At 43.5% G+C, this 16,158-nt stretch overlaps 1 protein-coding gene across 1 annotated transcript in view; it reads left to right on the top strand.

Annotated features, from left to right (window-relative positions):
* Window positions 1-16,158, top strand: part of LOC125614594 (zinc finger protein 124-like) — a 30,510-nt gene that overhangs the window by 12,874 nt on the left and 1,478 nt on the right. Inside the window, exons 2-5 of the mRNA XM_048797514.1 lie at window positions 3,090-3,142; window positions 14,781-14,907; window positions 15,176-15,236; window positions 15,810-16,156. Of these exons, the coding sequence (XP_048653471.1) occupies window positions 3,090-3,142; window positions 14,781-14,907; window positions 15,176-15,236; window positions 15,810-16,156 (588 nt within the window). The remainder of the gene's footprint in view (window positions 1-3,089; window positions 3,143-14,780; window positions 14,908-15,175; window positions 15,237-15,809; window positions 16,157-16,158) is intronic.

The raw sequence follows: 16,158 nt of genomic DNA, 5'->3' as shown, positions 1-16,158 counted from the left end.
AGCGTCGGAGCGGGTCGAGTCCCGGCCGGCAGGTGGCCCTGGGGCCTGTCCCCTGGTCCCGCGGGGTGGGCTGGGAGGAGGGTTCCCGGTCAGCTGCATAGCGTGTTAACGAGCCCTCTCGGATGGCCCTGTACCCCGGACCCTTGGTCCCTTGGGACAGACTGGGAACGGGTCCCCGGGGTTCGCTGCGGAGGATGGCATTGTCCGCGCTGGCGGGTGGCCCTGGGCCCTTTCCCCTGGTCACGCGGGGAGGGCTGTCCAGCGGGTCCCCTGGTCAGCTGCAGAGCGTGGCCTCAGTGGCCAGCACCCTCATGTGCCTCCTGGTGGGTGCTTGGGTGAGAGTGAGAACCAGGGTCCCGCAGAAGGGAACATTCTCCGCTGGGGAGAGAAGAGCACAGTGACCTTCCAGAACCAAATGTCCAGCTGCTCAGGTTCCCTCATTCCTAGGGAGCCACCTGGGCTGCATCCGCTGTGAGAGTGTCCCTGAGCTTGGGGATGTGTTTAGCCACCAAGCGGGGTTCCTGGAGAACTGGGGGTGACAGGCTGCTTCCCTGCGCAGGTGCTTGTTGTTTCCTTTATCACATCTCGCTGCCAAGAAATTCCGGTTTGTCCCCAAGTATGTAAGAAGCTCATTCCTTGATTGAATTCCTTGATTTTGTTATTGGTTAACGTTTAATTGGATACAGTAATGTGATGTAAAGAAGAGAGTTCTTGAAATAATTTTTTTAATGCTCAGTTTAGTGGGAATCTAAACACCTGTATAACCCGCCCAAAGAGAGGTGAATGGGCCCTGGTCAGGCTGCCTCTCCCTGCTCTCCCCTACCTGTGCCTGGAGGGGAGCACAGTTCCAATGTGTTTCTGTCATTCCTTGTACTTGAGCCATCTGTGAGGAGGCAGAGTTTTAGTTGGTGCTGCTTATTTGAGTTTTCAATAACTTAATGTTGAAAGCACAAAATGAGGGGTGCAGACCTCAAAGATTCAGGAAGCTGCTTATTCCTCTTCAGGACCTCAGGCACCTGGGGACTTATTTTCTGAATATGTGAATGGCCATCAGTTACAGAGGGGATTTTGGTTTTATAGGGTACATTTGTGCTGATTTCACCATTGGAACTTGTGAGTGTGCTGTTTGGACAGTCAGGGGTAATTATGTAGTTGAAAACTTTTAACTCAGGAGGGCCGCTGTAAAAGGTTGAGACTCATTGCTACTAAGAGAGATAGGAGTCCAGATTGTGAGGGATGGGTATTTCTTTTTCTGGAATTATTGTCTCCCAGAGATTCAGTATTTCTCTCCTTCCTTTGGGGCCCATGTTATCAGGAAAGGATTTACAGGAAGGTTAACGGTGGGCTAGTTTCCCCTCACTCCTACCGAGCTGCCTTGTGTCTCCACTTTTCTTTGAGGGCTGTTTTATAGGATTATTATTTTCCATAACTCTTCAAATGTTACGATTAGTACTCTATCACTGTGGTGCTGTAATGTGAATTGTTGGTTCCTCTGCCTCAGTTGCTTAGACTCGTATTACTATCTGTAGGCCTCCTGGTTCCCTTCCCTGTTCCTGCTTCAGGAACATCACCTGTTTCTAGTTTAATTTTTTAATTTTACGTTCTTGACCATTTCATTCTCTTTTAAAATTTGGTCCTCAAGTGCCCACACTTCATAACTTTTGTACACGTTGGGAAATCATTGTTAGGTTATAGATTGTGGATTAATTCAAATTACTAGAAAATTTCAGTGCAGTGTATATACACATGTGTGTTCATCCCTTATACTATCTATCCTTGTTTACTTCCATGTGGCTATATATTGCTTTTTGCTGAATACCATTTATGAGAACATTTTTCTCTGTATTTCCATGTTCCTCTGGGCACAGAGTCACAAGCATTTGTGAGAAATTACATATCTGGTGTCCAAGGCAGCCAACCCTGAGCTCAGAGAACCCATATTCATTGGAAAGGTGTTCAGTCATTTTCTCATGTTTAATTCATTTGTGAAGTTATTTTTTGTTTTGTCTTAACATACCCTCTACATGAATTCTTTTTATTTTATTTTTTTGTAAAGACTGCAGACATTTCCTCTGAGGGAGGGCAGCCTTCTTTGACCCTATTGCAGTTTGATGGAGGAGTCTCTTTTTTAATAGATATGAGTTTATCACTTTCTTCCTTTGGAATTTTTTTATCTTCTCACATAAGAAAACCTATAGGATGGGGACATGTTGGGCTCCCAGAGGTAAATCCTTAGGTGGACCCTCCTGGCCATGGAGTTCCAACCCCTCTGTGGTACATTTCAGCAGTCAAAGTCTGGTGCCCAAATAAGTTTTGTAAGCTTGGAAATATGTATATACCTCTGCAAGTGGGTTTTCATTGAACTGTGGATGAAGAAGTCACCTTTCCTCAACTAGTTCATGTGATTGCTTTTCCTTTTAAATTATTTTTATTGCCATATAATTAGGTTTTCATGTATTTAATAACTATATTCCTTTGTTGTCTTTTCATTTTCTTGGCTGGAAATGAGTTGACTGAGAGTTAAAGTGTGAGGAGGCCTTGGCATACAGCCCCGACCTCTTCCCCAAGATGGATGCCTGTATCCCTCCTTTCCAGTCTATTGTGACCCAGTACCCACCTTCCCTGAGCTCAGGGTTGGCAGCCTTGGACACCAAATATGTAATTTCTCACAAATGCTTGTGACTCTGTGCCCATAGGAACAGGAAGACAACGGGGCCTGCTTGAGAAAGGGCTTAAGTAACTGAGGAGAAATGTCCCCCTGGTGGGGCAGGTCCCTTGCAGGGAGAAAGTCTTGCCTGAAAAGGGCTTTTGCGTACTACCTGTCCTTCTGGCCTCATTTGTCCGAGAGTCTGATTTATCTCCTGTCACTCAGAGTGCCAGGGTGTACATATGTGGCTGGGGTGAGAGAAGGGTCTTGTGGAGTCCTGGCCAGTGAGGAGGCAGCTGGTGGGAGGGGGTGGCCTTCCACAGTCTAACAGGACTTTCTCTCTCACCCTGTACAGCTCAGAATCCATCTCCAGGACTGTGTCTTCTCTGCTGTGTGAGGCCCAAGTGGCTCTGGCTCAGGTGTATCTCTTTTTGAACTGCAGGTGCTATGAGGTCCACAGGAAGGATGTCAGGACTCCCCAGAAGGCAGGAAATGGTGAGTGTGTGGGGCCAGGAGTGCTCAGGGAAGTGGGATGGTTAGAACTGGTGGGAACCAGCTGTGGCTGGTCTCTGGCCTCCTACTGTCAGTTCCAGAGTTCAGCCAACCCAGACCTGAGTCATGGTGTGGGCTGGTGCAGGTAACAGAACCCTCTCTGCACATCTGGACCCCAGCCCTAGGCCCTCAGTGTGCAGTGAAGGCAGTGGGCCTCAGGGATCCTGCCTCAGGTGTGGGGCTCCTTCCTATGTGGAGGATTCTGGTCTGAGGGGGTCCATGTCCCTCCTTCTTCTGAAGAGTCATCTGGTTTTCCCCCACCTAGCCATTGTTAGGGCGCTCATTAGATCCTTTAAATTCGAGCTCTCTTCACATTTTCAGACTTTGACTCCCCACTCAAGTTCCCAGAATTCTCCCCTCTTTGCTCCTTATACTGCATTCAGTGGGCACAGCCTCGTAGATTTGTTTCTGTTTCTGAATTTGTCATGTAGTGAGAGCAGAAAAGAGTTACCTGGAACTCCACTGTTAAAACTCTGTTCCTCTCTTCCTTCCTTTACCTTCCCTAGGCATAGACGCCTTATCAGAATAACTTGTGCAGAGGTTTCCATTGGACCCTCCAGGGTCCTGTGTCCTCAGCCACTGTCCTTTCCTGTGGCTGCCACTTGTCGCAGCCAGTGGAGGCTGCCCAGTGTCCTGCAAAGGGTAGGCAATTTCAGGCCCTGGGTCAGCACAGCCTGAGGTGTGGGATGCAGCCTCTCAGGGGAGCAGCTGGAGGTCCTGGGGCTGAGGAATCTCGTGGAATAGGCCTCATCTAGAGACCTGTCATCTTGGGACATTGTTTTACCCACTCCCTGTTCCCATTTCTCTGATATCAGTGGACAGTTAGCCTGGAGATGCTGGTGCTGAGGGGCCAGGTCAGCAGTGATTCTTGCCCTTGCATTCTCTCACAGTTGTGAAGGAGGAAAATTCTCCCAGAGCATAGGACCACCCACCCCAGTGCAGTGCTGTGCAAACCTGAAAAGCCTGGAGTCATGGTCTGGGTCTCCTGGGAGGGTGATCATGGAGTGTTTCAGTGAGCAGGACCAGGTAGGAGGATGCCCAGCTCACAGGGACCTTACCTGCTCCTTGAGCCTGACATGTCTGCTCCCTCAGCACAAGCCCTTTATTTATCACTTTGAAATGATCTGCCCCCTTATATGACAGCCAGATTTCCTCAAATGTGAATGTATTTATTTAGAGCTGAGCAAGGTAGAATATTTTAAAAGAGGTAAAAAAGAAATAAATTTAAAAAGAAAACAGATTTTTTTTGGTATATGATAAAAATTCTTAAGTTACCTTTCTGATTTGTTTAGAACATTTCTGAGACCTCACTTTTTTTTTTTTTTTTTAATTTGATTTCAAATGGAGTTACATATGGTAGGTTCATGAATGCTACTTTAGTGGCTGGGGTTGTGGCTTAGTGGCAGAGTGCTTGCCTAGCATGTGTGAAGCCCTTGGTCTCTCAACACTGCATATAAATAAATAAAAAAAAGGTTCATTGACATCTAAAAAAATAAAAGAATGCTACTTTAGAAAATGAAAAATCCGTGTGTCATTGTTGCTGTAGAAAATGTTTCATTTTCACAAAAGGTGTGATAGGTAAATTTATACTCTGTGGATTCATGAGAATATTAGTTCCCTTGTATAATGAAGAACTTGTCACAATGGATAACTTCTCTTTGCTTCCTGTTACCTGAACTTGGAAGATTACTACTGAATTTCATGGGACAAATATGGCAATTGCCACAAATATCAAAGTAGGGTCATTTGTTTATGAATTGATGTAAGTGTCCTGGAAATTGTTATTAAATGTCATCTCTGTTGGCTGAATAAAACAGGTTTTCATGAGATTATTATAATTCATGAGCATCTTTCATGATCTTATCTGATTCCAAATGCCCCCTCCTAATGCCACCCAATGGGTGTTCACCTTTCACCTTGTGAATCTTGGGGTTGAAATAGACCTTCAATCTATAATATTACCTGATGGTATTCTCTACAAGGTGTTGGAGACTCCTGGACATTTTGGCTACTCTTAGATATTTGTCTACTATTTCCACTTGTAGAAACAGTTTTCTGAATTTCCTCAACAAAGACATCCTGGTCTTGGATTTCATAGAATTTAAGAAATGAAGCTAGAGAATCAATTGAGCTGCTTCTTTCTCCACGATTTAATAAAATTGCATGCAATTCATTTTTCCTTTTTTCATTATTGCTTAGTTATATTTTTGCCAGGGTGCTGAATCCAGCCATCAGTGGTCCACACAGGTTCCCTGGCTTGGCTGCCAGAAACTGTTAACATTGCAATATGTCATATAGGCTACACCTTGAGGAATGAGTTGGAAGTGTTACCTGCTTCCTCTTAGAGGGGATTAAGGGTAGTTTTCATTGCCTCCTTAGTGTGGTGCAGAATCCACCGTGACACCCCTGGGCCATGCCTTTCCTCTCATGACAGTTATTATCACTTCATTAACTTGTTCATGTTGTGTATTTCTCTTTTTGTGTGAGTTATGGTAGATTGTGTTCCTCCTGGAGTTGGTCCAGTTCATCTGAATTCTCAAATTGTGTCCGACAGTTATTCATAATATTCCTTTATGGTTCTTTTACTCTCCCTGAATAATGGTGTCTTTCATTTCTACTGAGTAAGTTTTTTTTCTGTTTTCTTAGTTGTGCTATCTGTTACAAGCATGTCCACAAAAAAACCTGCTTTTTATTTTTTATTTTTTAATACTTATAGATGGACAGCATGCCTTTATGCATGGGCTCTCTCTCATCTAGTGAGGAGGTCCATGGAATAGGTAGAGGAGAGTGTGGCTGCAGAGTCATGAATCAAGACCTCCAGAGATCTCACAGGAAGCAGGTCTGATTTGATTGTGCAGTTACCATGTATATATACGTGGCCAGTAGTTAAGCAGATTTTAGGCAGCCACCAATACATTTTCTGGCCAACTGTCCTTGTAGCAACCGATTAAGGAGTGGCCGTAGAGCAGTACTGGGACCACAACATGTGACCTCATGCTCAGGGTGCTGTGCCTACGGAGTAAGCAGCCTGCCTCTCAAGCGCCCTTAACATATGCCATATATACAGTACTCTATGCACCTGTTCCCATACCTTTATTTGTTTAGTTTTTTATGTTGTGCTAAGGATTGAACCCAGTGCCTCACACATGCTAGGCAAGTGCTCTGCCTTTGAGCTACAGCCTCAGCCCTGAAGAGCTTGCTTTTGAGTTGATTCTCTATTGATTTCCTATCACAGTTTCATTGATGTCTTTAATTATATGATAGCATCGGATGTAGGTTCTCCTTTCTGTTTGTTCTTTATTTCCTGAAGTGGAAGGATGAAGGGTTGATTTTTATTCTTTTGTAATGTAAGCCTTCAGCACCTCTAATTCTCCCTAAGCCCTGCCTGTGCCCTGTTCCACAAAGTTTCCTAAGATGCAGTTTCAGTTCTTTTCCTTTGAAATATTCAGACTGATCCTGAGACACCCTTGACCCATGTGCTGTTTAGAACTTTGGGATTTGACCTGCAGATATCTGGAGGTCACCCAGCTGTGTTTCTGTTACTAACGCCATGGTAATTCCAGTGTTCCTGGTGCCACGTTGGGATTTGGTAGCCTTCTGCACTAACGCCTGTCGTGGCTGAAGGTGGCTGGTCATGGATACTTCCCTGTGATGTTGAGAAGGATGTGTGCTGGGCTGCTGTTGGCTAAGTGCCCTAGAGGTACCTGTGGTGGGTGTGCTGTTGAGCTAGATACCACGACAGCTCTTATGTGTGCTTCAGCTGTCGCTCACTTTCAGGCGATTGCCGCTGACTCCTTCTGTCACTGGATTTCACCGCGTGTCCATGTGAGTCTCTCAGTTGTTCATCAGGTGTTTTGACCTGTTGTAGGTCGTACATCTTAAAAGATTCAGGCAGTTGGTTTTAAGTCTTAGTACTGAGTCTAGTGTCCATGTTTTCTCAAAAATTAACTCAAGCATTTTTTTCCCATTGGTGAGATGTACTTTGCTCTTTATGTGTATTCCTTATTTTGTTGCTTTTGTAAAGTGGGTATTTGAATATTATAATCGTTTCTCCTCTGAAATCAGTTTTTCCCTCTATTCAGAGTTTGCCCTTGTTTGTTGAAGACTGTAGCCATTGTGTGTAGTGACTTTCCAGAGTATTTTTGGAGACAGTAGTTTAGTTGCTCGGTGTACTCAGAGGGTCTCTCTTAGCTTGTGTTGAGCTTGAGTTTTAATGGAGTTCCATGAGGAAATAGCTGGAAAGAAAACAAGAAACAGCAAGAGCTCAGCTCCTCCAGGGCCTGTGGATAGTGGAGCTGGGGCTGCTGCTTTAACACATGGTCATGCTGTTTAAAACCCCTTCAGCCTCAGTTCTCTGCAGACCTGAGCCTGGAGAGCAGCCTGTGGTCAGCATATGGGTCTTGGTCCTCTCTGAAAGGATTTCTCTTGGCCTGGGTGGCCTTCCACCCTGNTTGATGCTTATTTTGCAATTTTGCCAGGGTGCTGAATCCACTCATCTATGGTCCACGCAGGTTCCCTGGTCTGGCTGCCAGAAACTGTTCACATCACAGCATATCATATAGGCTACACCTTGAGGAATGAGTTGGAAGTGTTACCTGCTTCCTTTTAGAGGGGATTAAGGGTAGTTTTCATTTCCTCCTTAGTGTGGTGCAGAATCCACCATGACGTCACTGAGCCATGCCTTTCCTCTGATGATGGTTATTATCATTTCATTAGCCTGTCCATGTTGTGTGTTCCTCCTCTGGTGTGAGTTGTGGTAGATTGTTTTCCTCCTGGAGTTGGTCCCGTTCATCTGAGTTCTCAAATTGGGTCCAGACAGTTATTCATAATATTCCTTTATGGTTTTTTTACTCTCTGTAGGATGAATAATGGTATCTTTCATTTCTGCTGAGTAAGTTTTGTGTCTCTTTTCTTAACTTAGCTGTGGTGTATCTGTTACAAGTATGTCCACAAAGAGCCTGCTTTTGAGTTGATTCTCTATTGATTTCCTCATCACAGTTTCATTGGTGTCTTTAATTATATGATAGCATCAGATGTAGGTTCTCCTTGGTGTTCATTCTTTAGTTCCTGAAGTGGAGGGATGAAGGGTTGATTTTAGTTCTTCTTTTGTAATATAATCCTTCAGCTCCTCTAATTCCCCCTAAGCCTTGCCTGTGCTCTCTTCCACAAAGTTTCCTAAGATGCAGTTTCAGTTTTTTCTTCCTTTGAAATATTCAGACTGATCCTGAGACACCCTTGACCCATGTGCTGTTTAGAACTTTGGGATTTAACCTGCAGATATCTGGAGGTCACCCAGTTGTGTTTCTGTTACTGACGCCATGGTAATTCCGGTGTTCCTGGTGCCATGTTGGGATTTGGTAGCCTTCTGCACTAACGCCTGTCATGGCTGAAGGTGGCTGGTCGTGGAGACTTCCCTGTGATGTTGAGAAGGATGTGTGCTGGGCTGCTGTTGGCTAAGTGCCCTAGAGGTACCTGTGGTGGGTGTGCTGTTGAGCTAGACTGACACCACGACAGCTCTTCTGTGTGCTCCAGCTGTCACTCACTGTCAGGCGATTGCTGCTGACTCCTTCTGTCACTGGATTTCACTGCGTGTTCATGTGAGTCTCTCAGTTATTCATCAGGTGTTTTGACCTGTTGTAGGTCGTGCATCTTAAAGATTCAGGCAGTTGGTTTTAAGTCTTGTTAGTGACTCTAGTGTTCATGTTTTCTTTTTTTTTTTAAGCTTTTTTTAAAATTATAGGTGAACACAATGTCTTTATTTTATTTGTTTATTTTTTTTTAATGTGGTGCTGAGGTTTGAACCCAGTGCCTCACCCATGCCAGGCAAGTGCTCTACCACTGAGCCACAACCTTAGCCCTGTCCATGTTTTCTTAATAGTGGTTTAATTCAAGCATTTTTCCATTGATGAGATGTATATTCCTATTTCTGTATATTCCTATTTCTGTGTATTCTTTATTTTGTTGCTTTTGAGAAGTGGGTATTTGAATATTACAATGGATTCCTCTGAAATCAGTTTCTCCCTCTATTCAGAGTTTGCTTTTGTTGAAGGCTGTAGCCATTGTGTGTAGTGACTTTCCAAAGTATTTTTGGAGGCAAGAGTTTAGTTGCTCGGTGTACTCAGAGGGTCTCTCTTAGCTTGTGTTGAGCTTGAGTTTTAATGGAGTTCCATGAGGAAATAGCTGGAAAGAAAACAAGAAACAGCAAGAGCTCAGCTCCTCCAGGGCCTGTGGATAGTGGAGCTGGGGCTGCTGCTTTAACACATGGTAGTGTTGTTTATACCCCTCCAGCCTCAGTTCTCTGCAGACCTGAGCCTGGAGAGCAACCAGTGCTGGGCATGTCGGTCTTTCTTGGTCCTCTCTGAAAGGATTCTTCCTGGCCTGCATGGGCTATCTCAGTTCCCTAGAATACCTGGGTGCCGTGAACACTCTCATTTTTTTTATATTCTAGGAATTGAACCCAGGGGTGCTGTGTCACTGAGCTACATCCCCAGGTCCTTTAATTTTTAATTTTGAGACAGGTTACCTAGGGTAGACTAGAACATGTCATCCTCTCACCTCAGCCTGCTAAATTCCTGGGATTTGAGCCATACCCTACTGTGCCCACCCGAATATTGTAATATCTGAGAAAAATGTTTATTGGACCTTTTTTTTGCCAGGTTCACGTTGTGATTGTTTTGTATAAACATCCATCCAGATGCAGGATTTTTTTTACTTAAAACATGTTTAAGCAATTCCCAATAATTTTTTACACCTGTTGTCTTCTGACTTAGACACAGCAGTCAGAGGCTTTTTTCAGAGTCAGATAGCTCTAGATCCCCTGTGATGTCCAACTGCAGTGATTCACAGGTTAAGTCCTTGGTTACTGGCATCAATGACAGGAGCCCACACTGAGCGCTCAGGCTACTGTATGGAGGATGGTGCTGAGTTTCATGGTTTGCAGCAAGGACAGTGAAACCTCTGCAAGGCCGCCAGCCATGTTTCCCTGAAGCTGCATCATGCAGTTAGGTGAAATTTGAGGCTGCTCCAACATCATGATGGTTCTGCTTGTATTTCTAAGTTTCTGTGTGGAGCAGCTCACTCTGCTGTTTCCTTGACCTCTTGCTCCCTGGAGTTGTTGTGATTCCTCATCTACATGGGGTTCCTGGTGCCATTACTGCACCTTGGTTACTGTTAACTTGAAGCAAGTATTTTTTTACTCATAAAGTGCTAGTCAAATTGCTGCTCTGTTTTTCAGAGTTGTGTGGTATTCTGGATCCCTTGCAATGTTGTATGATATTTTCAGTTTCTACAGTGAAATCGTGTACTGCTGTTGTAAGTTTTGCAGCACAGGATTTTATGTGGATCTACAGTGTGAACTCATTTGGGTTATCCCAACTGTGGGGAATGGCTTGGGATCCAGGAGCCAGCACTGTGATACATGAGATATGGTTGATCACTTCAGCCTGTGAAAGTTGAGGGGTCATGGGCCTGCCAGGAGGTTTGTGTGAGACCTGTGTGTATTTGTGTGTGTCTTAGAGCCCTGGGACTTATCAAGTGTGGATCTATGCCCATATTGCATGCTTTCTGGTAGGAACAGCAGTGAAGAAACACCATCATGTGTTCCTGGCCCCTTGCAGTAGAGACTTTAGGGAGCAGAAAGCTAGAAATACAAGTCAAACAGGTACCACTGCCAGGTAGTCCTTATTGATGGGAAACGAGATGGTGAAGGGTGCAGAGGCTGCACTGTCTCCTCCCATCTTGGTGCCTGTTCTCTCTGCAGGTGATAGTCTGAGTCTGAGTTGCCTATGCCCACCTCCATCTGCTTGGTGAAGTCCTTGATTTTGTCCCACTGTCTGGCGCTACATAAGTTGGCTGAAGTCTGGAACACAAAGATTTTTTTCCTGGCTTCCCGTAGCACACCTCTTGCTGTGTTGTCTGGAAGTGGTGAGAGCAGGCATCCTTGACTTGTTTTTGTTGTCATGGAGACAGCCGTTCATCCTTCAGTGTAGCCTTCAGTGTAGGTTTTGTAGATCTCTGGCACTTTCTAAGGTGTTTCATTTTATTACAGTTAGGTTTGCATCCTTATGTCAGAAGGAGTTGAGCTTTGTCAGCTGGTTTTTCTTCATTCTTTCAAGTTTTCAACTCCTTTCCAGATGCACAATGTGCAGGTATTTTCTACAGTTCCTTCCAGTGCCATTTCACCTGTTGACGGTGTCCTATGAAGGACAACATTTTCCTTTCTAATGCTGATTCACTTTTAAGTTGCACATGTGGATGAGGTGCAGTGAGCTGGTTATATACCTGTTTCGTTGCATCTTAATCAGATCAGGGCACTAGCTCTTCCATTCCTAACATTTATCATTTCTTAGGGTCAGTGGACTGCTCCCCAGCTTTATTATGAAAACCACAGTGACATGTTGTGCACTATGGCCACCTACTCTGCTGGAGAGCAGAAGTGCTGGCTCCTCCTGAGTGGACTCTGGTACCTGATACCCAGCCTCCTCACCCAGCCCTGCTGTCCCCTCTCCTCTCTCCTCCTCATCTTTGGTGAATACCCTTGTACTTTCTGTGAAGCCAACTTGGAGCTTTGCTGTGTAAGAACACACAGTCGGTGTCTCTCTCTCTTCCTGACTTATTTCACTTAGGATGGTATTCAATAGTCCTGGCTTCGTTGCTGCAAATGAAAGGCCTAAAAGCTATTTTTGGTGAAATTAGGTTTATCTATTATTCTCATGAATCAAATGGATGGTACTATATCCCAGAAACCATCCCCAAATCCAGTGTTGTGAGACATGTGGTCTGCATTTTCTTCTAAGAATTGGTGAGGTTCACATCTTACTTCAGGACTTTGGTCCCCATGGATCTCATGTATGCGTGTGCTGTGAGGGGAGCATCTGACTTTAGGTGCTGCCATGAACATCCAGTTTCCCAGCCATTCATTCTCCAGAGATCCTGGTCCCCTGGAATGACCCTGGCCCCTTGAGAGACATCATTTCCTTCTGTGTATCTGCATGGTCCTGGGTCCCCCTGTCCTCCTTCACTGCTCTGTGTGTCTGCCTTTAAACTAGTTCTACACTCCCTTTGTTACTCCTTTAAAGCAGGTTTTGAAATCACTTTACACTTTATTTTTCTTCTTCCATTGTTGAGTTTCTTTCAATTCCACGTGAATCTTAGAATAGTACTTCTTATTTTGTATAAAAATGTCATTGATAATATGAAAGGCAGTGAATTGACCTATGGTTGATTTTTAGGCAGATTTATAATTCTTTGAGCTCAAAAATGCTAGATATTTTTATGTGTGTCATTTCTTTCAGAAATATTTTGTAGTTTTTGTAAAGTCTTCTTGGTAATTTCTAAATACTTTTACTCTTGATCTTCTGTGATGGCTTTCAGGTTGCTCGTGTTTTAGTGGATGTAAGTGTGTTGTGTTTATTGTGGTGGTGTACAGCTTGGCTTTATTTTTTAGTTCCAGGCATTTGCGTTTTCTTCTTCAGCGCATGCACAGTTTAGAATTTTCTACTTAACGAGATCATTTCATGGCTTTGTTTCTAAGAGCCTCAGCCCTTCCTCCTCCCTGACCTAGGCAGGAAGATTAGGGGGAGCTGGGCTCAGTGTTTCTTTTTCCCCACAAGTTTTTGCAGATAATGTCTTGGGTGACTCAGCCTTGGAGAAGTAGTTTCCTTTGAATGTAGGCTCAGGAAGATAGAGTTCTCTGGGTGTGCTGGAAATGGCTCCTTTTCCTCCCTGTGCTGGCAGCAAAGGGCAGTTTTTTGTGATCTTGACTGTGTGAGCCTGGCAGCAGTTCAGGAGGTAAGACGTGAATTTGTGAGGACCCCTAAGAATACACAGAAAAAGTCTCTGGGCTGCAGGTCATGGTAAATTTCAGGTGTGAGGAAATACCACTAGAGGGGCAGCCGTCCTGCTCTCCCCACTACCCACATCCTGCCTGACTGAGGGGCGCTGGGCCTGCAGTGGGTGTCAGTGCTCATCTGCTTGGCCTTCTCCTGGGCTTCTCTTCACCCAGAGGTGGTCCTTTCTCCATAGGCAGCTTTCACCTTCTGTCCCACGTCTGGCTATTTCCCATTTGAGTCATATGTTGATTATTCTCACTCTGGGCCCTGGTGTGTGTGTGCACGTGCTCCATCTCTCCGTGTCTCTGTCTCTGTCTCTCTGTCTCTCTCTCTACCAGGGTTTGAACTTAGGGGCGCTTAACCACTGAGCCACATCCCCAGCTTCTTCTAATATTTTATTTAGAGCCAGGTTGTTGCCCATTTGCTCGGGGCTTTGCTATGTTGCTGAGGCTGGCTTTGATTCTGCATTCGATTGTCCTGCCTCAGCCCCCTGAGCCGCTTGCTCGGCACCCTAACTCTCTGTGTCGCATATTGCAGGTGTCTCCCCTCTTGCAGGTGTTTTCATCTTTTTATTCCATGTTGTGAGTACCTGGATGCAATGTGGTCTACTAGGGCAGTTCCTAGATTCTTTGCTCCGAGGGTTCTGTTTTGGTTGGAAGGACTTTGATTCTTTAGGTTCTAACAGAATAGTGGAACAAAATAATAGAATTTCCAAAGGAAAGTAAAGATTCAGTTTGCTGGGATCCTTCCCAAATTTTTAGTTCCCCTATCCAGCAAAGATGCAACTTTGTCAGCAACCTTTTCTAAGGATAGACACTATCAGGACTAATACTCCCTCTCTTCCAACATGAGATAGTAGGGCTTCATTATTACTGGTGGTGTTAGATATGCACCCTATTAAGATGTTAGGCGTGTTCTGGGAGCATACCTTATTATAACTTTGCCCCACAATGAAAAGGGTGTTTTTGCTCTGCTGATACTTTTATGGATCAGTTTAGATCTTATATTGGAATGCCTCTCTTTGAGGAAGTGAGTGTAGACAGAAAGCAGTTGGTTTTTTTTTTTTGGTTGAAGACAGATAGCATGCCTTATTTTATGTGTTTATTTTTGTGCCGTGCTAAGGCTTGAACCCAGTACCTCACAAATGCTAGGCAAGTACTCTGTCTCTGAGCTACAGTCCCAGCCCTGAGTACAAATATGGACTAAATACTTGAAAGACCATAGAATCATGAGAACATCTCACATGTCTAGAATAGAGCCCTTATGTTTTCAGTCTCTCATGGCCTGCACTACATTTTTATTATTATTTTTTTAACTATTGATAGATATTTATTTTATTTATTTATATGTGGTGCTGAGAATCGAACCCAGTGCCTCACACATACCAGGTAATGCACTACTGCTGAGCCCCAGCCCCCACCTTTTTAAAAATTTTTAAAAATTGTTGATAGACCTTTATTTTTTTCACTTTTATGCTGCACAATTTTTTTTAAAATTTTTATTGTTGGTTGTTCAAAATATTACATAGTTCTTGACAAATCATATTTCACACTCCCAACTTCTCTCTCTACCCCATCTACTGTAATTCATTTCTTCCCCCTTTTTTTTCCCCCTTTCCCCTCACTTCCTCTTGTATGTAATTTTGTATAACCATGAGGGTCTCCTTCCATTTCCATGCAATTTCCCTTCTCTTCCCTTTTCCCTCCCACCTCTCACCCCTGTTTAATGTTAATCTTTTGATGATATTTTAGACCTCAGTGTTCTTTGAGGATGTGGTTGTGAACTTCACCCAGGAGGAGTGGGCTTTGCTGGATCCTTCCCAAAAGAATCTCTACAGAGATGTGATGCAGGAAGTCCTTAGAAACCTGGCTTCTATAGGTAAGCATGATGTTTCATTACATATTGAAAGAGAGAGCACCCGGGAGTCCCCCCACCCATCCACTCATGGATTTAGAAGGTGGAAAGGGAATAAGTACGTTTAGGAAAAAATGGGGCCTAATGTCAGTGCACTGTGCAGCATAAATACCATAATTCTTTTTTTTTTCCTTTTTTATTATTTTTATGTTTTAGTTATCCATATTATAAATCCCATAATCCATTCTGAAATTATGATAATTTTAATCACTGTTCTGGGTGTACGTTTTAGGATTCAGACGGGAGAACCAAAGTGCTGAAGATCAGAATACAAATCCTGGGATAGATCTAAGGTAACTTGTACTCATGAGAGGAAACAGAGAGCCCTGAAGGAATCCTAGCATATCCTATAATTTTACAAACAAGGAAAGTAAGCAAGCATGGTATGAACTATATTTATTCTTTTTAAACCCAAAACATGAACTTTAATGTAAGATACACATTTAGTGTTTTCAAAATAATTGATTTTTTTGACAGAGCTAAGAAACTGCATTTATAATACCACTGTTTTCATAGTATCTATGGAGAAGCAGTCTCACAAAGTAGTCATGATATTGACTTTCAAACAGTTTAGACATGACAGAAAACCAGTACTTTCCCAGATATTAGTGTAAGTCCAATGCCTATAAATAAATATAATATAATATTGTTAATTAGCCAACCATAAATTGTACTTGTAGTTGTTTGTTTTTTTTTTTGTTTGTTTGTTTGTTTTTACAGGAATCTTATGGTAGGCTCTGGAAAAATTTAAAAAGATATTTCAGGGAGATTCCAAATCTTAGTCTTAAAAGGACATTCCTGCTAGAAATTCCATGTGAAAGAAGTATGTGTGGACAGGTCTTCATATATAATGTTTTCCTAAACAGGCACATCATATCTCTCTCTGCAAACAAACCACATGAGGATGAGGAGTGTGGAGGAAAGCCATATGAATTTAAACAGAACAAAAAATCCTTTATTTCTCTCACAAATGTTCAAAGACACGTGTCAGAGTGCACTGTAAATGGATCGTATGGATGTTTGACATGTGGAAAAGAGTTTATTTGTTCCAGGTGTATTGAAAAATCTCGACGATCTCATACTAGAGAGAAGATATATGGAGGCAAGCAATGTGGGAAAGCCTTCAGTACTTCAAATTATCTTCAGTTACATGTACAAACTCACACTGGAGAGGCGGCTTACAGATGTAAACAATGTGGAAATGCATTCATTAGT

Source organism: Marmota marmota, unplaced genomic scaffold (assembly GCF_001458135.2).
Source record: "Marmota marmota marmota unplaced genomic scaffold, marMar, whole genome shotgun sequence".
NCBI classification, from domain to species: domain Eukaryota; kingdom Metazoa; phylum Chordata; class Mammalia; order Rodentia; family Sciuridae; genus Marmota; species Marmota marmota.
Note: the sequence above shows the minus strand (reverse complement) of the source record. Positions and strands in the feature narration are given on the sequence as shown.